Source organism: Pelecanus crispus, chromosome 2 (genome assembly GCF_030463565.1).
Source record: "Pelecanus crispus isolate bPelCri1 chromosome 2, bPelCri1.pri, whole genome shotgun sequence".
NCBI lineage: Eukaryota > Metazoa > Chordata > Aves > Pelecaniformes > Pelecanidae > Pelecanus > Pelecanus crispus.
In genome coordinates, this window is record NC_134644.1 from 93,556,843 (window position 1) to 93,583,489 (window position 26,647).

The 26,647-nt window shown below is 36.8% G+C and overlaps 1 protein-coding gene across 1 annotated transcript in view; it reads left to right on the forward strand.

Annotated features, from left to right (window-relative positions):
• Window positions 1–943: 943 nt before the first annotated feature.
• The window catches only part of CTNND2 (catenin delta 2), a 566,936-nt gene continuing 541,232 nt past the window's right edge, over window positions 944–26,647 (forward strand). Inside the window, exon 1 of the mRNA XM_075728121.1 lies at window positions 944–1,072. Coding sequence (XP_075584236.1) covers window positions 944–1,072 — 129 coding nt within the window. The remainder of the gene's footprint in view (window positions 1,073–26,647) is intronic.

A 26,647-nucleotide genomic window follows, 5' to 3' on the forward strand; every position in this document is an offset into this window, starting at 1 on the left:
CGAGCGCTGTGCACATGTGACCCCTCTGATGACATCCCTCTGAATATCCCCATTGCTCTTCAGGAGAGCTGTCCAGCTGGCAGCCTGTGGGCCAGTTCTCTTCCACAGAACAATTCTGGCCAGCTCCCACATGAACGTGAGCTTAGCCTAACTCGCCTGCGCATCACCATACAAGCTGTCTCTCTGCTCCTTTACTTCTGGAATGTGGCACAATGTGCCTGCAGAGATGTGCCTGTTGTGACATTTCAACAGAGATGCTACACTATAGCTTAGCCTTCAGAAAGATTAATCTTTCCACAGTCACCACCACCATTTCCCTCTCTAAAAGAGAATGCTAGAAACTCCTTCAGTGCTAAGAATCTTTGTTTTTTGTAACAGGTCTCAAAAATGGCATAACAACTAGTGTGCTGTTTTTCTCAAATATACTCTGATAAAATGTTGTCAAAATCACCTTCTGGACTAGAAGAAAGGCAAAGTTAGTTACCTAGGCTTAAAATACAATACATATTAAATAATCATGCACGTTAGAAAGTCAACACTAGATGTTTTATATTTCTCTTATGTATCATTTGTTGGTTTTCTGTTCGCAAAGCATTTCATGATTCATTACTTTCATGATAATGTAATTTCATGTTGGATGCTGCCACTGGAATACTATGCAAAAGTTACAGCTGTAAATGATTTGAATCCTCTCCAAATATACTGTGGTGAATAGTTTGGAGTAAGACTGGGAGGTCATTTAGTATTTTGTTTTATAATTAATTTAGAACTAGTTTTATTTTTAAATAAGTGATATATTATTTCTATATTACAGAACAGAAGCATTTTCTACAATTTTATCCTTAAATCAGTATTATTATTCTTATATGCATATGGTTTCTGATATGTATCAGATTTCTAATAACAAAATCATTGTTTTGTTTTTCCATAAACTGCAGAAACTATGCCTGTTCCAGACCAGCCCTCGTCTTCTGACAAGACAAGTTCCCTTAGTCCTGTGTTGAACACATCCAATGGCGATGGCTCTGAAACGGAGACAACCTCTGCCATTCTAGCTTCAGTTAAAGAACAGGTATGCAAGTGCTGCATCCACAGTCTAGAAAATAATAATATGATTTAGTGGTTTTTTACATGGTTTCATACGTGGTATCCAAATAATTTAATTCACCGATGCATATTGCAAAGAATGTTAAATATTTCTTCATGTCTTAGTATACTTCCAGGTGCTGTCCTACAATAAATTGAATATAATTTAACTGAATTGTTCATTTTATTCTCCACTTTCACTGCTTACTGTGAATGGTGGTTTTCAGAGCTCTCTCCTTTTCTTGTTGGCAACCTGCATGTGGAGTTACAGCATATAGGCATGGCATATAAGAACTGTAGACAAATGAGTAGTTGTGGAGGAGATGTGTTATCCTAAACTTTTTAGTTAAAAGGATTTATAAGAATCCTAGGATTTTAAACTGTAACGTATAGACCGTTTTGGGGTTTTTTGTGTAAAACTTGGTGTGAGGTTATTTTAGGGCAAAATTAGGAAAGGTCAGATGCTTTCAGCCTTGGATGATTAAAACGAAGAGCATTAGAAATTTTTGAAAGAAAGGTCTTTAGTGTCATTCTGTGCTTGATTCTAATAAGACAGGTTTGGACATTTTAATGTAAATTTTTGTGGGTGAGTGTCTGAGATTTTGCTTAGTGCCTCTTTGTACCTCAGGAGATGGTTAATATTCCAGTTCATGAAAGCACCTGGTCTCTGTCACTATCTCATTTGGCTCAACTGCAGCAACAGGTATCCCAAAGAGAGACATTAAAAGATAGCTACTTTTAGTCAGCTTTCTCCTTGCTGAAGGTGTCTAAATTGGTTTTCCAATTACAGTGATCTTTCCCTGCCTAAGACATGCACTACTTCTTTAGTAAAATTAATGCATGAATTCAGCTTATGATATGTAACATCATTGGAGTAATAGCTGTTGAGTCATTGGGCTTTTATAAAAATTGTGACCTTGCTCTTCATTTTTTCTTTTTGATATGTACCAGTTCTCTCTTTTGGGTGTTAAAAGGTTAGTCATATTTTCTGGTTCTGAAAAGAGGAATGCAAGAAAGAACGGTTGTATTGTGGAGTTTTGTCTTAAGATTTATGGCACGTTGTTGTATTGGAATTACCCATGGTTTAGATGTTATTATGTATATTATCTTCCAGGACAATAGCATTACTTGGGCACGTACCGGTGTTTCAGCCTGTGTTACTCTATCATTTTGAAGAAAAATATCTGCCTTAGCTTTTGACTGTCTGCTGTTGAAAATATGTACAGGGAAGTTACATAGGTAGAAGATACTCTGCATCTGCCCATTAGAATGTGAAACAGCATTGAATGGTGAGAAGTTCTTCTCTGTTGTTGGGTTTTGTGATGATATTGCTAGTTTATACCTGGTCGTGTATTTTGCAACTGAACCTCCCACCTCCATAAATCAGTGAATTGAGTACTAGAGGGAATTGGTACTGAATCCACTAGATGAAAAGGATTTTAAGTGGTAAAATATGAGCAAAGTTATTTCTGATTCCTGTGAGCCACAGCAGAAAGGAGCCTGTAATAAAGGAGTTCTGCATTCCCTTATCACCAAGAACAGCCTAGCCAGCTAACCTAAGGTATGGCTGACTAACAACATAATCTCTTGAATTATTGTGGTACAGAGTACCAAAATTTCACAGGTGTTCTGTTAAGTAAACTTCTTTCTTGACAGGTGATCTCTAGTCAGTCCTGTCTTGAAGCTAGCTGGAAGACTGTACTAAGCTCAAAAATGAGTTTTTTTTATTTTTGGATCTGAACGCATTCCTCAGAGTATATGGTAACTTCAGTAAATTTGGCTTAAGGGCTAACATTTATGTTCAGCCACACTCACTGCTGGGAAAGCCATGTAACTCCAATATTCTTCTTTTATTTTGTAGTAAAGATTTGAAAGAAAAAAACCAGACCTACAAAAAAACCAAACCTGCTTTTGGGCTATTTCTATTCCCACAATATTGTGTGTTTTGACAGACTTAGAGTATTTAATGTTCTGTTGGAAGAATTCTAGGTAAGGCCACCATCCCATGCTTCAGGCAGATGAAATGCATTACACTGATTCTGCATTAAGGGAGTACATGAAGTGAGTTTCTACCTGACTGTTCAGATTGGTAGCCCTCTGCTTTTTAGAAGAAGGAATGAATCACTTTACTGCCTGGTATGTGATTTTGCTTTATGTGCCCTTTGACTGTAGCCGAAAATATACCTAAACTTTTAGAAATATGAACACAGACAATTATTCAAAAGTACTGCTGATAAAGAAAAAGATGATTGAGTTAATAATTAAGGTATGGTTTAATGCATCAAATATGTTAGGTTTTCTTCATCTGTGCTGTTGCTTAACTTTAAAAGTTTCCTTTTTTTAATTCTCTTGGAACACTTCTGGCAACTTCATGTGTTACTTCTCGTGAAATAACTAGAACAGTGTCTTTGAGTGACTGCAACAGAGTAGACTGCAGGATTTATGGTATTGATGATTGCAATAGGTGTTTGCAGTCTGAAGAGGGCAGGGTATGTGAAAGAGGGCACAGAGAAGAAGTCATACATATTATATTTGTTTGCTCTACTTCTTATGTGAAACATAAAAGTATTCAGTAAATCTGAAGCTTTGCTGTGCTTAGTTTGAAAAACACATATCCCTGTGCTGTCATATTTTGAGGAACAGATTTATTGGGTCTAAAAATTTATTTGGTCTAAAAAATTGTGCTTGGTATGTCAAATGTAAAGTGGCATTCATGCTGGTCATGACTGGATCAGAAGATTTAGCCACATGCTTTTCAAGGTGAGGATTTCTGTTAAACCAGAAATTGAAGTCTGTTTTTTGTTATTGAGGAGTTAGGTTGATTTTAGGAAATTCAGATCCCTTGCTTTAGTGTATAAGCCATTTCATTTGTGTTTTACCGCTGGACAAGCGTGCAGAATCACTATCAGGTTTCAGACTTTTGAGATGCAATTGAGAAGTGATGGATAAAGAATATGAATCCATTTTTTCCCCCCTTGCTGCTAACTTTCTTCAGGTCAGCAGGCACTGCTGGAGGGGAGGTAGGTCAGAATCATACACTGTATGTCTAAGAAATTGTGAGATGCCAGACAGTAGACTTTGGCTCAGGTGTTTTCAAGCTGTCCTCATGAAGAGGAAGGGTTAATAACTTCTGTGAAAGTGAAAGCTGTTGGGGTTTTTTTGTGGTTTTTTGTTTGTTTTTAGACAGTCAGAATCAAGTTCTTTAAAGAGAAATAATCAAATAGTGTTAAAACACTAGACGAAGAGTTTCAGTTTTCCATGCTGTATAAAATGTGGTTAAATATCTGTGTCTGAAGAAGGATTTTTTTCTTTGTTGCGATATCCTGGCAAACCCATTTGGCACAATGCATCATAGGTTTTAGAAAACATAAGGCCATTTCTGTTTCTGCTTTGTCATCTGCTTTTGTATCTGTAAATATGGAAAAAAATCTTAAGGTGAGATATCAAGACTCTATGATTTGTGAGAACATATGTGATAGATACAACTATTTCTTCTGCAAAAAGCATGGTATGTTTCTGATTGGGAATTTCCACCTGTGTAAGAGACTTCTGATCCCACTCGGTGTTAAAAAGTTCCTGGGAAGAGAGCTATTGATAATGCTGTTTTGAAGGTAGAAATAGCTGCTGGAGAACCTTTTGAGTAAATATGTAGTAAAGCTGATGCTTTTTCTGGAAGTCTGCAGATGTATGTGGTTCACAGTACTTTGGTTATTGGCATACAGAAACTGCTCCCTTGGAAGCTGAAAGGGGAATGTAGTGACAGTGACCTAGCAGAGGCTTGTTTTGGCAGACTGTTTTAATAAAAACACTTGGAGAACATGAGATAAAGTAATTTCTGAAGAGTGAGATCCATCTTGAAGCACTGACAACTGTATTCATCTCAGAAATACTATCATACATTTGTTCTAGTTTCTTTGTGACTCTGATTTCCTTTACCATCTTCGTAGCAGCCTGTTTCAGAGAACAGCTCTTTCCTTTTCAGAAAAATTACGTGAAGAACAAGTTGTGTAATGTTCAATATTTCTTTTGAATCCTTTTTAAATCTACCTATTTCAAATAAAGGTACTTGTTTCCAGGTGCCTGTCTTAATTTCCCCCTCCCTCCAGAAAAAACTTAGGCTGTAAGACTTTTGGAATATTTCTCACACTGTTTAAATAAATGATTGATTAGTACATTTTTTTAAATCATAGTGCTGATTCCAAAGAAGACATAAGTCTTTGGCTTTGAGATGGTTGCTGATAGCTTCCCCCCCGCCCACCAGTTAAAACAAGAATGAGAGTGTCATCTTTAGGGTTAAAAACATCCCGGCTTATATTTTTTCTAAAGTAACTTCTGTTACTTTTAAATATTTACCAATTTTCCCATTAGAAAGCTACTAATTTGTCAAGAAATTGTAGTTCAAACGACTAAAAAACACATAAAGTTGACTAAGTGTTGTAATGCATGTCAGTATTAAATAAGGATAATATACATGACTTAAGTGAACTTCTATGTTAGGTGTTAGTGCTCTTTGGAAACAGGGTTATGTATGTCATGCACATCTTGTATATGTAGGTAAAACTGCAGATAGAAATGGCTGTAGAACTTAAAAGATTTAATTTCTTTCCTTGGCTTTGCCAGGTTGTTTCTCCCATGTCTTTATATCATGATTGAAGTTGTAGAACAAAATTGCGTATCTGGATGGATGTTTAAATTCAGTCTATTTGCTAAGGTTTTAAGACCAGAAGAGACTTGTGAAATCATCTAGTCTGACCAGCAGGTCATGGCATTTCATACAGGCATCCAAGTATTGGGCCTCAAGTCTGATCACAGAATGACTTTTGCAGCTGTTTTCCCTAATGTAATGCATGCCATATTGTAATACATGGTATTCACCACAATAAAATCTCATTCTTGCCTTATAGGAACCAGTAATTACTCCAGAAACCTTAAGAATCTGTAGCTTTTCTAAATAGGTTCAATTGTGATATATTCATGTCTAGCTTCCCCTCAAACATCAGGCTCTATCTCTGCCTTTAAAAGTTTTAGCAGCTCTATTTCAGACCCATGCTAATTATATTCAATCAATATATATTTCTTTAATCATCTCTCTAAGTAGCATGTGAATATATTCACTTCCTTAGTTATAGAACTCCCTTGTTTCCAATGAGGTTTTAAAATATTCCAGAGAGATATTCCTCTTCCTTTTTCCCATCTTCTATTTTCATTAATATATTGATTTTAGATAACAGCTAGACTTGGCTGTATGATATGTTTTGAGTAGCACAAGACTATACAGTGGATACCATACTTCTGAGTTACTGGGTGGACCAACATATTACTGAAATACAAAGCTTTGTGAGTACAGCTAGTGCTTCCCAGGTATATCCTCAAGTTAATGGGGATTGCTTTTGAGGTGTATGATTCCACTACTGGAAATGGGGAGTTGAGTGGAGAAGTTTTGAGGAGCGTCATCACAGTGGCTGGTGAAGAAGGAAATCATTTAATATACTTACTACACGCCCTGCTCTGTAGGATTCTCAAGTTCTTCATTTAGTCTGGGACTGGTTTCATATAGCTCTTCGGAGCAGCTGTGAGTGTTACTCATGTTGTGCTTCTCAGGAAATGGCAGTTTACAAGAATGGAGACCTAGACGAGTAATTCCCGTTCAGAACCCTGTATCCTTTAAGTCATTCCAAAGATGCAGTAGCCATGGTAGATGCAGTAAGAGGAAACAAAATTATTTCACTGATAAAAGGATATGGTGATAATTCAAAATTCGCGTTTTGAGGATTGTTTGAAATGAGCTGGGAGTGGAAAGGCTTCTGTGAGGCTTTAGTCTGATAGAAGAGTACTAAGAGAATATATCCTCCCAGCAAAACCATCGTTGAAGAGAGGGAAGAAAATGCCAGTTATCAGAATAAAATTAGAGTTCAATATGATGCTATTTTGACTTAAAGTAATGTTGAAAAATTAGTAGTTCAAAGCCAAGAATTTCAGAGAAGATGGGTAGAATGCCACTTCGTGACAGGTCACTCTAATGCTAATTTAAAGCACTATTAAAGGCCATCATAAAGAAAGGCAAAATATCCTTTTTTTATCATGCAGCCAGTGTATGAACACACTTTTGCTGATCCACAAGCACTTTTGCCTTAACCTTTTTCTTTTTTTTTTTCCTGTTAGTGGAAGGATTTCAAACTTGGAATAAAGATACCCTAAGAAAGTAGTAATATTGATCTCAATTTCAATAGAATTTAAATTCTAGTGTCTTAAAGTGTTACAAATTTAATATATTACATTTGTAACATTTTAACATCGTTGATTTATTTTTCTCTGGTATCATTCATTGGGGATTTTTTAAATGTAAAATATTTTCATACCTAAACCCAAGTCTTTTAGCCAGGATAGTGGAATAGATGCTCGAGCTCACCTTAAAGTTACTTGAGGGGGAGAGCTAAATGAACTTAAAATAGTTAGAAGTGGCTAGGCAAGTTATGTTTTTTCCCGTGCTGATGCAGCTCCCTCTGTTGTACTGACGAATGTGGACTTATGCAGCCACGTGGGGAATACAGCTGGAGAGAGGAGTGCATTGGAAATAACCATCTGAAAAGATAAAAAGGCAGCTTTGTATTATGGAAGGGTGAGTTTGTTGTTTTCTTTTTTGGCGAAAGGTGGTTGGATCAATTTGCCAACTTGTTTTCAAGGATTGGGCTTTTTAGCACAGCTGCTGTAAGAATACACTTGAAACCGTGGGTTTAGTCATCTTTTTTTGTAGTACTTAGAATTGATTCAGAAAGTCCAGTGTAACATCTCTATTTAAATGTACATGGGAGTGGAGATTTTGTGTGTCTCTCCCAACTCTGCCACACTTCCTTGTCTAAAAGGAAGTCACAGTTGTGTTTCTGTATACTTTATGTTCCTGAGACTTAGCTATCTTAGCTGTTTCCAGTATTTTTCTCTTTCTATGCTTGAACTAAGCAATATCCATCAATAGTAATTTTCATTTGCATAGAAAACATATGAAGCTGTGAGGCCCATGGCTTTCAAAAACGGCATACGTCTTCTACAGAGAAAAGAAAGTGCTGTTAAAAGACCAAACCGTGAACACTTCAGTTAGTGGTTTTATTTCGTCTGTCTTCTGTTCTCTGGAAATGAAAGAAAAACACTAAAAGCGCTCTCCAGATTCCACAGTGACCCTTCTCCTTTAACTTGTCTTGCCAGTACTTTTCATGCAGCTTGCTCTTACAACTTCAGTTTTGAAAGGGATTTTTGAAGGAGATTTAATTTTTGTCATTGTTTTAGCAATTTTTGTTCCTTTTATGTCATTTTGAAAACCTGAATATCTCTATTGTGTTTTCCCATCTGTTTCTGTGTGTTTTCTCACATGATGGCATTTTCTACTCCTGATGCATTTACTGCTAAATGGAACTGTATCTTTCTGTGGGTAATTTAAATCTTTTGTATTCCTGGAAAAAACTACTTAACGGGTAGTTGAATGCTATGCATGTTACACTTTGATAAAATATGTTACAATTCTGTTTATCCCCAAACAAGAAAACTAGAACCCAGCAAATACTAGGCTAAGTTTAAACTTAAATCTACACCTGAGAATTAAGGTACATTACTACCCAAATAAGCTTAACTTTGGCTGCAAGTTGTATAGTTATGATAACAATAAACCAGTTTAGAATCACACAATAAATAGTTTTTAACAATGTGTAGTATGTACCTCTCTTTTTTTCCTCCTCTGTGGTGAAAATGAAGTATGTATCTCTGAAATTTCTGGTGACATAAACTTATTCTATAGTTGCCTCTGATGAGAACCTTTCCAGTGTGAAGGGATAAAAGGCCAACAGAAGACACTAACCTTTAAAATAATTTGAAGATTCGTAGTAAAGTTCTACACAAATTAATTGCTTAATTCATAATTCTTTCCCTCAAGGTTAACATTGCATTTCTGATAGAAGATCACTGACTTTGTTTTGGAGGGAGGCTTTACATGTATACCTATAGCATGTATAACAATGGAGCCAGACTTTTTCCATGGGTTCCCTGCTACTCTTTCTACATACATTGTCCTTTTCTATGCAAACAGCAAATCCAAGTCCTGAGGCTCCTTTTTATTTTGTAAAAGATTTCATTGGAAGTTTTTTTGGTGGTTTTTTGATCTGGTTGGTTGGTTGGTTTGGTTGTTTTTTGTTTGTTTTTGTTTTATAAGTTAAGGGGTAGATACGATGAGATGATAGCAGCTTAATTTTTGAAATCTCTTTTCTAGTATGTTAACTTTTTTTGTTGTTGAGACCTTGTTGTAGTGCAATACTCTTTGACCATGTTCTTTGAGATATTTCACATGTGGAGTGCTTAATATATAGTTCAAAGTTTAATTAATTTGAAGTTACTTGCAGTTACAGGGGATTTTGATTTAGCACAGTGACACAACAATGCACTCAAATCACAATTTAATTAGAAACTACACTTAGTGGAGTACAGCAATTGCAATACACAGCTGACACAATATAAAAGTGAATCTCATTATCTTGAATATGCTCACCATCATGACACTGAGCATCCCCCAGCTGCCAGAAAGGAATGTGTGTGTTGAAGTCAGCTGAAGCCCACAGCTCTCTTCAGAGCTCTTCTGTTTATTGTTCGGTTTTTATATTGGGTTTAACCACATATACACTCCCCATGCTGGTCTGGCTGAGTTGTTTATAGCTGTGGGGTCTCCAGTGCCAAGTTGGCATCCCATCTCTTTTTCCCTTCATGTCTGTAGTATGATACTCTGCCTTCATTTCTGAAGGCCACTGTTACCATGCCGGGCCTCTATCTCATCATGTTAATGACATTAAATACTCCAATACTCTACACAGAATGACTGCTTGATACTTCTATCTATATAAACTACGGTTGTAACAAATTAGCCATAGGCAGCTGCTCGATCGCACAAACTGCTGTTACAGCTAAACCAAGTAAAACAAAGCTGCAGGCAGGTCAAGAAAAGTTTGGATGGAGAAAGCCTGGCAAGGTTCAGACCTGAGGTCCTGCAAACTTGGTACAAAGCTGAGCCATTACTCGGTTCATTAAGTGCTCCATATAATTCATATAAAGCTATCCAGCAAGCTCCACGATGGGGAACGTATTCCTTCCCCCATCACCCTCTGAGCCCAATAGAGTGAGCTGTCCTACCCGCCTGGAGCTCAAGGCTAGCAACCGCTGGGGAGTGAGGCTCCTCTGGCAGGAGCTGTATCCCAGCTCAACCCGCTGCCTGGAGTCTGTGCTGTTGCATTGGGACTTCATCAGTCACTTAATTTTCAGTGGAATCACAGCAGGCAAAGTCACTTGCTGAGAGGATGAATGGGCTCTACAAAAAACTATAAAACAATAAGCTAAATAGCTGTTACAGTTACATGAGTAAAAGATAACTCTTGATTAGAGTTATAGGATCATAATTTCTAAGCAGATCCAATATGTATAGAAGTTATGTTATTTTAACCAGAAGCACCCCTAAAACATGTTTTGTTTTGCTCTGGGTCTGCATTCCTTTCATTCAGGGACAGGCGGTTATGCAACGGTTGAAATACTTTGCTGATATAGTCAGTTTGTCTGAAACAAAGGCACCCTTGGGTTTCCTTTGGCATTGAGATGAGTTTGGCTTCCTTTTCAACAGTTGTGATCAATCATGTCATTATTCTCCCCTGAGCCTTCAGGTCATGTAGTCTCTATTTATCTCTTCAGAGCATTCCTTCATGGTGGGTGTGTAAGTGGGTGTGTGTGGGGCTGTATGGGGCTGTATGGGGTGGGGGTGTCTTTGATCAGTCACAGGCCTTTGTCACCTTACTTTACATAATGTGGTATGAAATCTTGTTTTCTCATGCGCAGAAATTTACCTTTTTGGGTAAATTTAACTTGTGACACCAGCTTTTGTAAGTGAAAAACTGCCCATGGTTATCTACTTGACAGCATACAAAGTAATATTTCTGTTTCTATTAGCATTCCCTCAATTTCTTCAGTCTGGATCATCATATAGCAAATGTCTGCTTGTAGTCTATTTCCTTAGTTGTTTCAAAATGTGAGCCATACTTCTCAAATTTCATCTCTGTTGGCACATTTGGTTTTCCTTGCGTCCTCATAAAGCATTATTCTTTGCATTTTTCAGACAGTCCCACCTCTTAGGTATAACTAGTGCCTGTCTGTGTTGAGCTTTCCTTCCTTGGGTATCTATCACCCTCCAGTATAATGATCTGATTAATCTGGAATGACATTTTGCTGATTAGTGTGGTATTCTATCACTCTAACCTGCAATTCATGTTGCAGTGTTATCCCATGGTCACGATTATCCATCTACCCCAGCAGTAACAGAGTGCAGTTATGTGCCTGGCTGTGTAATTAAGATTTAAATTGAGCCTTTTGTATACCATTACCAGCCTCTTCATCTAGGAAGTCTTAGTTTATGTTCACATTGCTAAGAGGGGAAAAAAAAAAACAGAATGGAAAAATTTTCTGACTTATCTGTTCACTTCTATGTATTTCGTAGTCTTCAGAGTTGTGCTGTAAATAGGTGTATTTAAAAATTGTACTGTATGCTGCCTTGAAACTGGTAAATGTTTTTTTCACCCCCTGTCTGATTCCAGCATAGCAACACATCTTGGTAAAATCCTGTTTATATTTTTAGTGTATAGTTATTTACTGAAGTACATCTGTGCTTCAGGTGTCACAACTGGTACCCCTGGAAAATACTATTTTCCTTTTTCAAAGTAGTTGAGGACTTTTTTTCCCCCTTAATGCTGTCTTTCCTGTACATAGTTGCGCCCATCTTTGTTTGCTTCATTGTCAGTCTGGGTCATTATTCGAAGCTTTTGTGGACAGAGCATTTGAGGGTAAGTGCATCTGATACTATAAATAGGCTTGGTTCTTCATAGTAAGTCAGCAGATTCACTTGAAAATTCTCAGTCTTGTACTAGGTTTGATGAAGTGGAAGGTTTATTGCATTCTTCTGTTAACCAGTAGCATGGCAATTTTTAATGAATTGATATCTTCAAAACTTTGACATTCCAGAATTGAATAATTTTGAATTAACACAAGATTACTAATTTTGTTTGAAGGGGAAAAATGGACCCTTTAAACCATCTCCTTTTTTTTTTTAATTTCTTGTTTAAAACTTCTATTTTTATTTCACAAAGCACATACTTGCACATGAAAACCTGCTCCAACACAGTTTGTGCTGTTATGTTTGATCCAGGTCACAGAGGATACTGTTCCTCTGACTATATGTTGTCAGTAACCTGTGCTGTGAAAATAGATGATTCTTTGGATTAGGTTTTTGTTTGTTAGTTTACCACAAAATGTGGCAGGGACCAACCAACCAGTGTGGACTCACTCCTGCCACTAAGTAAGACAGCCTTCTGGTACAGCTCCAAGGTGCTGTTCTACTGGCTAAAGATTTTCAGGCATGGAAAAACCTGTAGTAGGTTGTGTTTTCTGTATGGCTACGACCACAGGTAGGGAGTTAGGTGCAGCTTTGGCTGCAACATATTCATGGGCACCTTTCTGAAACCTTTGACCACTATGCATGCTGCTGCACCTGTAAAATAACAACATTTTATTCCTGCTTTCACATTCTCTAGTAGGCATAAAAGCCTTATTTAAATAGTGAATAAACTCTTGAGATTACATTAACAATGTAGTTTTATCCTACACCCTTCATATGTGCACAACAAACGTATTACAAAACCAGGTATAACACTAGGTAAGGGCTTCTGTCTCTGAAAGTAGGACTGGGTTTACCACTGTGATGCGTATTGGGGTTGAAAAACATTGTAAAAGGTGTACATAACAGTGACTTTTCCCCACTGCAGTCTGTAAAGATTTGTAAGCACCCCACAGCTTATATGCAGCACCAGCATCCCCTTTAGGTTTTTCATGCTGAGGCTGGATGATGGACTGTAGAAAATGGACAGTTGTCCATAATAAATTTGATAGCCACTCAAGCTGAGGTTTGATGCAGTGCCTGTTTGCTGATACTGAATCAGCATTGCTACTGGTGCTGTACTTTTATATGCCAGATTCACTGTCGGACACAGAAATATAAATTTAGTGATAGCATATGCCACAGTGATGCCTACCTAAATGCAGAAGAGCTAAGATAAGTTAGTGACTCAAATAAATATACTTACCTCTTTAGTAATAGGTGAATATTTAAAAGCTGGGGATAAGTCCACTAAGTGCTTTTCATTTAATTTTAGAAAGTGAACTACAGTTTATTCCATGAATGTCTAAAAAAATACAAATGAAGAAGTACTTTCTGCAGGAGTGGTATGTGGGTGATATGCAGTTGTATTCCCTTGTTTGGCATGAGAAATTGTCCAATACTTAAAACCTTGCTAGATTGTTTCTGTGTGAGAGAGAATTGCCACTGTCAGGTAGTGTTAGTGCACTTTGGTTTGTGAAGACCATACCTATTTGCATTTCCTTTATGCATTGGAAATAAAAGGATTGAAAAAAATCTGTCTGGTTGTCATCAGTTTAGTCTGAACAGAAACTGATGTGTTCCCTCCCCTTTTCATCTATGATGAGATTCATGTGAAGCTTACTCTTAGTTTTCCCCACCACATACTGTTTAGCTTCTGATTTTCTTGTGTTGACAGCTATATCTACTCCCTCTCAGTTTATCTGTGGTCATGCATGTTTTTTTACTGTAATTTTGAATGGTATATAGTGTCCATTGATGATTTTTTTGTTGCCTTTTATTTAACAAGGTAGGCTGTTAGTCTGTAGTTATAATGCAAGATTTATAGGCATAGGTAATATCTTTTATGAGGCTGACTGTTAAAGGGAAAAAATATGCAAGCTTTTCTGTGGGTCTAACTTACACACCTGAATGCCCTTTTAATTTTTTTCACTGTTATTCTAATAGCACATAATCCTTCTCATTACAAGCCTTCCCTGATGTGCAGATGTCATATGATGATAGGTGGTAATGTTTTTCTGGTTCATTTGGTAGAATATTTAAAAAAATATTGTTGCTTCATGAATCTTGTGTTGTTAATATACATGGACATTATTGCTGTACCTGCACTGTTTGCATAGTTCATGCATATATATGAATACAGTCAATGGCTCCTTTTAGTATAGCAGTGTACATGTACACATGCAGAGAAGTCTTTTATTAAAAGTATATTAATTTGTATCTCTTCTGTTCAGTATTTTAGATGTTTGTGAAGATTTCTGTTTCGTCAAACTTCGGTTTGAAAGGTTTTTTCAGTTGTCTTTTTTTATCCCTGATCTGCATTAATAATCAGCATTACTTGAAAAGGGACAAATAGGCATAGAGGTTCTTTCTCTCATCAGTGATTGTGGTAAGTGAGGGATGAATGGACTGACTTAAGAAGAGTGTGACTCTTCAGGTTAACATTGAAAAGGATTGTATTAACATTGGCAAAGATGAACAAGTTAAATTAAAATAATTCTGATTTTAATTTGAATATTCTTGATATATTCCTTCCTAGCTGGGTGTGTTTATTGTTAGCATTTGTTTTCTTAGTCTGTACTTGAAGGAGTCATCAAATTATGGAGTCAATGTGTCCTTGCAGTTGGGGTCTGATACTGCCTTTTTTTGATGGAGTTCAAGATTAATTGGTTTAGGTAATACAATACCATGCAAATTTCAAAATGTTTCTATTCATTACTGAAAAGCATAGTACAAGAAAGCTTACTTAATTCCATTCACTTTAATAAGTGAATCAAAAAGATTGTCAGCAGCTGTATTCTTTTTTTATGGCATATTAGTTGTTTTATAGTAGGGAAGAACTCATTTGGTTTTGTTTCTTTTTCTGCAAAGCTTCCCAAGACTTTTCAGAAATCTGTCATCTGCATCCCCTGCTAGATGAAAGTCTCGACATACAATGCCTTACGACAGTGAAGAAAAAGCCTGCATCATTCCTTCAAAGAATATAGAATTTGATTTCTAACTTTATGTATATTCTGATCTAGAAGTTGACTGTAATTCTGCTGTAGAGTGCTTCATATTATAACTTTAACTTCTCCTTCATTATTTCTGGAGAAGGCAAATTGAAATCTGGAAGGCCAAAGCCTGTTTGGAGCTGAACTTGGGGGCATAAAGGAACAGGAAAGGATTCTGCAACTATTACCCTGAGGGAACTCGGGGAAATGTGGGTCCATGGATGAATACTGGAGGCAATCTAATGGTGGACAACACAGAAAAGGCAGAAATTTCCGATGTTTTTTTTAACTGTTTCCAAACCAGGGACAGTAACATGGAGGAGCCACAGGTTAGGGACTGTTCAGAGAAGGTGGATGTATTCAGCTTCTTGGGGCTCTATGCCAAGATTGTGAGGAGCTCATTCAGGTGATAGGATTGCAAGGCAGCTATTTTCCAAGAAAAAACATGGTAATTGAAGAAAGTTCTGAGAACTAGGAGGTGGCTAACATTGTACTAGCCTTTATGAAAGACAAGGAGGATGGTCCGGGGAGCTACAGGCTGTGTCAGGTCATTGTCAGTCCCCAGAAAGATCATGAAATGCGTTGTCTTGGTACCTGCTTCTAGACATGTGAAGGGCAAGAGGGTACATAGGAAGAGTCAACACAGATTTCTGAAGTGCAGTTAGTGTTTTGCTAATCTATTGCCTTCTAGGATGAAATGTCTGACAGTGTGAATGAGGGGAGCACATGTGATATGGTATAACTGTAACTTGATTAAGATTTCTTATACCTTCTCCTATACTGTTGTCAACAGTAAGCTGAGGAAGCATGGGCTGGGTACTGAGTGGGCTGAAAATTGGCTGGACTACTGTACTGAAAGGGTAGTAATCAATAGCTTGACCAGTTAGCAGACAGTAAGAAGTGGAATACCTCAAGGGTTGATCCTGGTACTCATGCTATTCAATTCTTCAGTGACTTGGATGACAGAATTGAACAGAATGCACCCTCAGCAAATTTGTGAATGATACTAAATTGGGGTGATGCTTGGAAAGTCAAAGTAGAGCTTCAGTCTTAAAGCATCTTGAGACCTTGAACAAACTGAGGACTGAGCCAACAGGAAACTCAAGTATTTAAAAAAGAGCAGACTGAAATTCTGCATCTGGGTGGAATAGCACCACGCATCAGTCCAGGCTGGGAAGCACCTGGCTGAGTCACAGCCCTGCTGAAAAGGACCTGTGATCATGAAAAATGTGTAGCTGAATATGAGCCAGTGGTGTGCTTTCACTGCAGACAAAGCTAACTGTGTACTGGGCTATGTTAGAAGGAAGGAGGAACATGTCTAGCAGACTGAAGGAAGCTGTTACCACCCCTACTTGGAGCTGGTAAAACTGCTTCTTGGACAACCTGTGTGTCGTTTTGGTAACCCCCAATACAGAGGGGATGTTGAGAAACTGGTCGTAGTCCAGTGGGAGCATACTAAACTGGTCAGAGGCCTAGACCGCATGATGTGATGGGAGAGGTTAGGGAGTTGGGATTTTTAGGGAGCTGGGTCTGGTGAAGGGGAGGCTAAGGGGGTGATCTTAGGTTAGCCCACAATAACTTCAAAGGAGTGACAAAGATGATGGCACCAAACTTTTCTCAGTAGTGGCATACACTTTAGCAAGGGGCAATAGCCGTAAATCACAGCTTGGGGAGTTCAGACTGGACACAAGGAAAACTTTTTCATGAAGAGGATACTGTAGTAATGGAAGAGGTGACAAGAAAGGCTGTGAGTTTGATCTTTTCCAGTTAACTACACAAATCCTAATCTGTTGTTGGAAATGATCATATTTTTGGTGAGACGTGAGACTAGGTGACTTCCAGCCACAATTTCTGTGGTTCTGTGATGATTCTGAGTAATTAAATGATAATGCACAATTTTTCTCAAATTATAATTCACACCTTTGTATGTAGACCATGGAAGATATATTTAGAGGGAGGATACTGTGGCTTAAAAATGCCCCCAATTTGATTACTTAGCTTTTAATGCTTTAAAAAATAAGATTAGAAACTGAGGATAGCTGATTATTGAAGAATAATCTCATTAATTTTCAATGTTCATATGAAGTGGTAAGGACTGAAATAATAGGTCAGCCAACAGGATTGGTGGATGAAAGGGAAAACTAGCCAACGTAGAATGGGATATTGGAAGATTTTGGTAAGATTTACTTTTTTCCCCCCTGGAAATATCCTCTATCTTTATTTTTAGATAAAGATTTCACTTTCTAAGCAGGCTTTAGAGACCAAGCTATTACTTCTCAAACACTACCAGACCTTAATATTTACAAGAGAGCAACATGTGGAAATAAATAAACAATGTTTTCTTGATGTTAATAATCCAAAAGTGTAAAGGTAGTCTCGCATTTAGATTTGATATCCTTTTTGTCAAACTGTTTGACTTACCCATTCTCTTCACAGTCCCTTAGCTCCCTATTTTTTTGAATTGGGAATAGTAACATTTACCTAAATTTTGGACAGTTTGCATGTATACGTACATGAAGGGAGCCAGTACAGGTCCCTGAAGGGAGGTAGGGTGCCTTTTTTCCTGTCAGTTGCTTGTATCAGGTTGAATACCTGGAGAAGAGTAGAATAGGTATAAAAACTATGTTACACGCTTTAATATGGCAAAGATTCCCATCTCTTGAGGGCTGAATCCTTCAGAGGATTCAGAACTAATTCATAGACGCTTTGCATCTCCCCATGTGACTTGGACCTCAGGCCACATAAAATGAGGCCAGGCAAGTCAATTATGCCTTCAGCAGGAAAGTTAATCACCTCATAGTCTGTGTATAGCATATAAATAAATAGACCGGAAATCAGGGTAAGATATTCCCAATAAAGAAAACCAAGTCACCCTTCATGCTGCTGCGATAAGCTGGCTGCCTTTGACTGCTTGATCTCAGTGGCACAGAGAACAGGCAACACTTCTTGAATGCATGATCAGGTCTGCAGGAGACTATTCTTTGGGTTAATCCTCAGATTCAGAAAGGTATTTCCTGGTGTTTGTTCAGCTCTCTCTAGAGCTAAGGGAGAGGTACAATGTAATAGTTGCGGTAATGGATTTTAGGATATAGTCTGTTGATTGTTATCTCTACAATACTGAAGTGGTTGCCATGAAAATAAATGATTATTCAAGTCAGAGACAGTTCTTGTTCTTTTAGGGGTTATTTAGAGGAAATTCCAGTGTCAAAATGCCACATGAGGATTTCATGCAACACAAGTGGGATTGTGGCCTGTTTCTGTCTACGTTATCTGACTATTTATACAGTAGCCATATTGCAATACCTGTTCCCTCCCTCCTTCCTTCCAGGTTAAATCCTAAGAAATACTTGGTGCTTTAAAGAAAATCCATACTTTAACAGCTTTTTGTGGGCATCTTGTAGTTTGCTGAGAAGTTATTCAACAGTATTGTTTTAGCTTTTGTGCTACTTTTAATGGATATTTTCTTTCAATTCTGTGCTGTACCCTATTGACTCCAATGTATTTAAGCAGTGCCCAGAAGGGGGATGTAATAATAATGAAGTTTTCTGCAAAACCTGCTGCAGCTTATATTGTCTAATGTACTATGTACCAGTGTTTTCTACAGCAGTCTGTTTACAGTTAAAGTTTACTTTGTCCAATTCCTTCTGTTGCATTGCTGTCAGTAAAACTAAAGTATGTTCTGCATTTTCATATGCTTGTAAAACCATATTGTCTTCAGTGAGTTTATGTAATTTTGGCTGTTCAGAGTAGTTTTGCAATAGTTTTCTTGGTTACCACACAAATGAATATGCTTTCCGTCTTAGATACTGCCTAGTTTTGGATTACAGATATCATCTGACGTTGTGTTATTTTTTTCAGTAGGTTGTGCTATTCCGAACACATTTTAAAATAGTTGAATAAAGACTTGGAGCTTGTTAAAGGAAGGATTTTGTGTCACAGTTAGGTTTTTAAAGCTTGTTAGTTACGATGTATTGGTTATTGCTGCACTGGTTAACTTTAGCCCTAATGAAGCCATCGTTCTACATTGCAAGAATTGCCACCCAGTTACCATATCTGTGTTTTGTTTCTTAAGGGAGATTTATTTAATGTAGAAGGAATGTGTATTGTATAAAAAGCCCACTTTTCTCCATTAGCATTTTTTTGCCCAACACAGTAAATCCTTTCCTATTGCTGGGACCTTTGGATGCTGTCATGCAATTTTGAATTAGAATAACTTAATCTTTGACACATTCATAGTAAGTTAACACAATCTCTAGAAGTAAGTTGTTCTAAACAAGACTTCGTTATCTGCATACCCTGCGTAATGGAACAACATAGATAATATGGGTGTAGCGTGCTCTCAGTGGCTTGGCAGCCAGTCAGTGTCTGGGAAGGCTAATACTGAGCTTGTGTTAATATGCCGAGTAAGACCTGAGCTGGTTTCATGTGATAAGATGAATTCACCATGTTTTTTACCACTTGCAGTTTCAAAAGTAAAGAAATGAAAGAAAAGAAATGAATTGTTTCTAGATCCCAGCAGGTGTTGAATGGCTTATAGAAGTTTGGTGCTGTACCTGAATGAATAAAATCCAGTTGTTCTGAACTGTTTCTTCTTGACCTCTCATCTTCCCACAGTTCTTTAGGTGCAAGACATCATCCTCTTTCTATCTTCTGGGATTCAATTCCCTAAAACCTACTTTTTCTCCGTGCTCCAAAGTCGCTACGGTGCCTTTGTTGGACCAAGCTGTATTCAGCCTTCTGAGCTGTGAAACATACTAAAGATTTCCAGCTACAGAGATGTTAGAAAAAGAAATGAGACAAAAAGAAATGATACGAAAGGAGGTCATAAAGTGTGTCTAGTTGTCTGGTTATGGCAAATATGAAATGATCTTGCCTCAGGAAAGAGGCAGGAAACAGTTAGTTCTTTGAGCTCCCTGTCATACCCTTGCTATACTTATGTCTCTGGGAAGTCCATTCTCATGTACTTCCTTACCACAGAGGATGTGGAGAACAGACTAATGTAGCTGTGGAATAAGCAGCTGTGTTCATTTGCATAGCTAGAAGTTAAATTTTCAACCTGTTTCTGTGTAAATATAATCGGGAGAGGAGTCTAATCCTGTGGATCCTTGAGCATGACTAGCTATACTCACCTGAGTATCGTATTACAACTAATGAAGTTATTCATATGAATTATTTGCAAGTCAGAGGGCTTAGAGATTTGAGTTGAATCATGGTTTTAATTCTGAAGAGTCGGCTTTGAAGACTGGGATTCAAATGATGTTGAAGTTAATTACAAAAAATGAATCCTTACATGAATGTATAAAAGCAATTTTAACATACAAATTTCCAAATGTAAATGATGTAATATCCAAATCCTGTGACTTTTTACATAATCTTTCTTTTTTTTTCTACTGCTGGAACTTATTTTCCTGTGTGAAAAGGAAGTAGGCCATTGTATTTACATAATTTTAAATACAGCAAATAACCTGTTGGTAAATACTTTATACTGATAACACATGTTATGTACCTTTAAGTATGTAGTATGTTGTTTGGCTTTCAGAGGGGTTTTGTCTAGTTTTTCACATATTTCATACTTATGATGGGTCTCAGGGGTAAGATAGCTGTATCTGTTAGGCTTGGGGATATTTGGAACTATTCTTCATATATTTTAAAAGAGTGTAAAAAGCCAGTAGAATGTGAAAAGGCTGGTCTGCTGCTGGAGAAAAAAAAGCTAAAACAAGAAGTTAAATCAGTGCCTCAACAGAGTTTTGAAAATGAGCACTTTTTATTTCTGTCTTGGTAAAAAGTACTGTTGTTTTTGTGTCTTTCAAGGTTTTGGTTTTTTTTTTAAAGTCAGTTTGGGTTTTTTTCCCCCCCAGTGGCTAGAAAGAAGTATCTGAAACTAGAGAAATATCTGAAAGCAAATGATTAGTTTAGCATCCAGATTAATAATTCTTAAATGGAAATATGTTACAAATTCATTCTACTTTAGGAGGTTATTGTTAAAATATCTGTGTCTCAGTAGAAAGTTAGGTAGTGTACAATTGATGATTTAGAGAAAGTGGTGTGAAGTGTAGGCTCAGGTAGTGTTTTGTGGATTACTTGTCAACTTGTCACTGAGCAACAAGGTTAGTTTGCCTGTCTAATGAAATAGTAAAATAGAATTAAACTCTGCACAATCTTGTGCTCTATATTGATAGGTTCCAAATAGAATTGTGCAAATTTCTTTTTCCCCAAAACAAAATACTACTTTTATTTTCCAAAAATGGTCAAGGTGAAATGTTTTGGCCTTATTGAAATAGTCCTCCCTTCTTCCTCTCCCCCTGCCCCACCGTCACCTTGTCTTTCAGCGTAATAGCTTGCTCCTGACTAATCAGCATTTCTTAACAATAAAATATTTCAGTGGAATATTTTAAAGTGAGTCTAATAATGAATATGGCTAAGATTTTATGTTTTCTAATCACTAAGCAGAAGCAATTCTAGACCACTTACAGAACACAGTGCTGGTATGATAAGAAAGTGTAATATGTACACAATGAAGATTATAAGTATTACGAAGCTACTAATATAAAAGAAGTTATGGTTGTTTATTTAACATGAAGATGAAATTGTTTTCAAGGATCTTACTCATTAAATGTGTTTCAAAATTTGATGCATTTAGTGAAAACTGCAATGTTATTTTATCCCTGGTAGCATAGTAATGTTGTGGAAGAGTGAGCAACATCCCTTTTGTTCTCATGCATCTGCTGTCTGATTTTTCTCTGAGTTCTGAATGTTTGCGTTCTGTCTTCGCTTTCTCCTTTACAAGCTCATTGAATGTTATTAGTTATCACTGCAAGCCAAATGAAATAAAAGGAGTTGCACAGCTACAGTGATATTGCATCATCCTTGCAATAATATTCAAAGAGGAAAAAATGGGTTTGATTATAGATCTTGGGAGCTTTGCCAGAACCAATATACAAGTGATTCCCTCAAAACGGAACCATTTTGCCCTAGGAATCTTAAAAACAAAACCTGAAAATAATCAAGAGAGCATAGTCTCTTTCTTCACAGATGCTGAGCTTTCCTTGTCCTCTGCTGTCAATGAGAAGTGTAGGCTCCCACTGTCTTTTAAAAATTGGACCAGTGTGCAGAAAGCTTCGTTGATATTTAAGTTATCTTACTGCAACAGAAGTGTATCTTAATGTACTTTAGTTGAGCTTCTGTAATTGTGACAGAAATAGCTCAAAATTGATATTGGATATCACAATAAAACAATTTATTTTTGTTTACGTAGGAGTATATAATTTAAGCTTCCAGAATGAGCCCTTTTGTACTCTGCAGTTAAGTAATTCCACAATAGCAGGCGTGAAGACTGGAATGAAGGGACATATGTCCAGCGGGGTTGTACCTGTTCAGCCTCTGCTTGTAATTCATGTTTAGTGCAGGCCACTGCTAACATTTTCTTCTAGAAAAAGTAACATGTCTATCTGAGATTCTTCAGTGTGTTTGTTTAGTAAATAATTTTTCTGGGGTTCCTACTTCATAGGTTCACAAAAGCTCTGCCTGAAGGTTTCAAGCTGATTTGCTCTGAGATTTTTAGCGGTGGTGCAGGTTGACTTAGGCAGCACAGATCAAGGTAGTGTTGTAAACAGGTGGCAGTGGTATGTCTTTTGAGAACGGAATTACTTGTAAGAGCTCAAAAGACAGTGTGTGCTTTCACATGTGTAGCATGTCTGTACTGACTTGCGTAGCAGTCTTGTTACTCCAACAGAGTCGAAAAATCACAGTGTAGGTTAGGCTTTGCAAACAGCTGAGAGAAACATGAAACGGCAAGCATATTAAAGGAAGTCATGGGACTGGGTATCTGCTATTAAGTGTGGTTACCTTCAGCTTATATAGCCAGGAAGGGCTGTATAGTCTGTGTAGACACAAAAGAACATCAGGTACTTTTAGTGCAGAGACATCCTAGGTTGAAGGTAACGAAAGACTAGGGATACACTGTTGAGAACCATACATCGTATTTTGCCTTCATTCCAAAAAAGTTTTAATGTTTTATAAACAATTTTTGTCTGTCAGAAAGCCACTGTGAAGTATTTAAAACATAAAATTCATACTTTCAACATTTCTTGGGGTGTTGTGTCTGTAGAGCATTAAAAAATACTCAGTGTTAAAAGTATTTCAGTTGTACTTGTAAATTTAAGAATTTTCTTCCTTAGCTATGGGTTTTCTTGAACTGCAAAATTATAACTATTCAAACCCGTCTCGTTGGGCTATGGCAGCATAAGACACCTTTAAGGACAGTAAATTAATACATTAATAATGCACTGGTTGTACTTCTACCACAAAGCCTCTTTTCCAGTCTTACGCTTATTAAAACAAATGTACTTGTTTTAATCTGATAAAACTAAAAATCAGGAAAAAATTTTACAGGCATGCATGTGAAGTTATGATGTGAACCACGGTAACAGTACCAGGAACAGGCATTAGGAAGGAAAAGAACTGAGTTCAGTCCCTGCGGCTTCCTTCTTTCAACACCATTTCTATAGATTTCAGACAAAGCAGAACTATAATATGGTTTTTGTACATATATTTTGCATTTTTGCTTTAGAATCCTCAGAACGCTACTAAGGATCAAATCTTACATGATCATTTATGAATTTATTTGTAAAGAAAAGAATCTGTAACAATTTATCATTTACTTTTTGTTCTTTAATTCCCAAGATAATGAAATTAATGTTTTGTTTCTTTAGCACTTTAAAAAAAAAAACAAGCAACTTGAGCATCTGTTTATTCTTTCCACCTCTTGCTTCTGTTAATGGCAGGTTTTGAAACTAAAGAGGAGGATTGAAGGAGCAATATCTGCCATCCAAATCTTTTCACTATTTTGTTACGGGTTATTTTGGTTTTGTATGTATTTATACTTCATCTGCCTAGTATCAGTTTCAGGGAAACAAGCAAATATAGTAATAAACAAAAGAGGCAATTTGAAATAACATCTAAATGTTTTATCTTTGCTCTTAGTAAAACATGAGAGTTCAAATTACATTTTCCTGATTTGATTGTCATTTTTTATGTTCTTGCCTGATGTGCCTGTGTATCCTCCAAGTAAACCTGTCAACAGTTTTTAAAAATGCTTTCCTTCTACCTGTCAAATTCTAATAGGGTGAAAGCTTTCAGTTGCTAAAATCAATCCTTGTTTGTTTGTTTTGTTAGAATAAGAAAGTATTCCACTCTAGGAAAAAGGTTTTTGTATTCATGTGCTTGGAGAGTAGGGTAAATTTATTCCTACATGGGTGTATGTAAATAAAAATGGAAGTTTACACAGATAATGTGCTTTTGTCTCAAGAGGGAAAAAATATTGCTGTGCCCTGTTTTCTTTTTAATTTGGAATTTTACTCTTTGTTTCAAGTCTTTGAGTAAGTTATGGTTGATGCTTCAATTTCCATATGAATACCTGGTATAGTAGCTAAACCCATTACCTCTGGCTGTTGCTGGTACACTGTATGACAATAAATAGTTTAACACTGAGAACAGCACGTACTTGACTGACTCTTACAAGCCACCTGGGAAGAGGAAGTGAGACAATGCACATGTGCTGCTGACCTGGTGTTACACTAAGCATTGCGTTCCCTCTTTTTGCACTATAATGTATAGCACCATCCCTTCTTTGGCTGACTTGTAAGGAGCAACCATTATATGACTGGGGAGATCAATGTACAGGTGGCTCTCTGGAGGATAAGGAGCACTGAAATGTTTTCAGACTTCAACGTCTTAGTATTAGTAAGTGTTAAAATATGCCTTTGGATCCCTCAGGGGTCTGCGTGGTTTGTTTCAAAGTTCACACATACTGGTTTTGTGCATATGCTGAAACTAGTGTATTTTCTGTCATGATTTACATATGGAGACAGCTGATTTCATCTTTTGTTGCAAGAAACACTTTTATATCACTGTTATACTACATCAAGCAGAATGCTGTAGAAAGAATGTGAAAATTGGAACTCTACAGTATTTCTTTAAACTTAACTGGAAAAGTGACAGTGTTTTCAATGACACTGATAGGTTATATAGTAGCTCATAAAGAGAGAAACTTCTGCTTCTGACTCCTACAAGGCTGTTCAGTGTAGGAAAGGGAAGCAAGACATCCTCTTGCCTTGTGTCACGGTAGTGGTACCTACAGAAACAAGACTGTAAGGATTTGTTTTTCTGTATCATGAGGGAGAGACTCAGCTTCCCCCAGACAGGATTTTCAGTACCAAGCATATGGCTATTCCTAGACAGGTCAACAGAAATCCTTGTATTTTATTTTCATAGAATCATAGAATCGTTTAGGTTGGAAAAGACCCTTAAGATCATCCAGTCCAACCATTAACGTAACACTACCAAGTCCACCACTAAACCAATTAAGGGTCGAGTGATAATTAATTTAATGTTCCTGGCTTGGTGGCTGGATTATTTTTTAATGAAGTAAAACTAGGAGCATTTTGACGCTTCCACATAACATAGGCATGTCTTTTCTGATGAAAAATTAAATTTTCTTGCAACTACCAGAGAGCAAAGGCAGCCGAGCTTTCAGAAAATGTGACACAAAATGACTGAAGGCTTCTATTTTTACTTACCTTTTGTAGTAGGTAGGGACAAACTATGGGAAAAATTTGCTGCGTCCCTTTAGGAACAATAACAGTAGGTTTTCTTAATAATAATGTTCTTGAGAGTTCTTGAGAATGAATTCTGATTTACAGGGGAAATAACTCTTCAGGGTTCATTACAGAATCTTAAACTAAGAAATAGTCTAGAATGTTGTCTGAACTTAGCTAATTTTTCTAAAATATTAGAATTTGTAGAATTAATTGTATTTATGATGATTTGTGTACAAAATAAGCAGGTACTATATATTCAGTCTGTTAATGTGTGTTAACTTTATTAAAATTATTTCTTTGAAGTAGAGATTGAGCATTGTTGAGGTATAAGTAAACCACTTTTGGGTTCATTTAAGAGCCACAATACAGATGGATTGTACAATTGTAAATACAGTAAAAAGTTTGATTTCTCTAGATTAAACGCAAAGGATAAAATAAGCATTTATTTCACTTAACAGTATGAGTAGTAAATGACAAAACATTATTAAATCTTTGCCAGAAATAACATTTTTTCCCTCTTTGTAAAATAATTTCACAATAAAATAATTAAGCTCAGAATGAGAAATAATTCCTAATTTAGTTTCATATAAGTCTAACCAAACCTTTATCTCAGTTCAAGAATTAAGCATTCCTATGGATACTGCATATTTTTTTGAATTCCACTTATTTCAATGGAAAGATAGAATAAGGCAAAATTACTGTGATTGCTTGTGGAAGTTTTCTTAGAATGTTCTGGGAAAGAAAGATAAAACAGCCACTGGAACCACTGGTATTTTAAGTTGTTTTCAAGTCTCTCTGTTACTTTCTAGTGCTTTTAATAAACATGATCTTTAGTGTAGTGGGCGAAAGAATACTTCGCCACCCCCTTCTCATTTTTATCATTGACATAAATCTTTGTATCATCAGAACACTGGAACTGGCACCACTGCTTAAAAAAGGCAGTAAATAACACTCCTCATGCCAGATAGTGAAATTGATGTCCCAGTCTTGTAAATTCTTGAAGTGCAGAGTCCGTGATGCAGAGT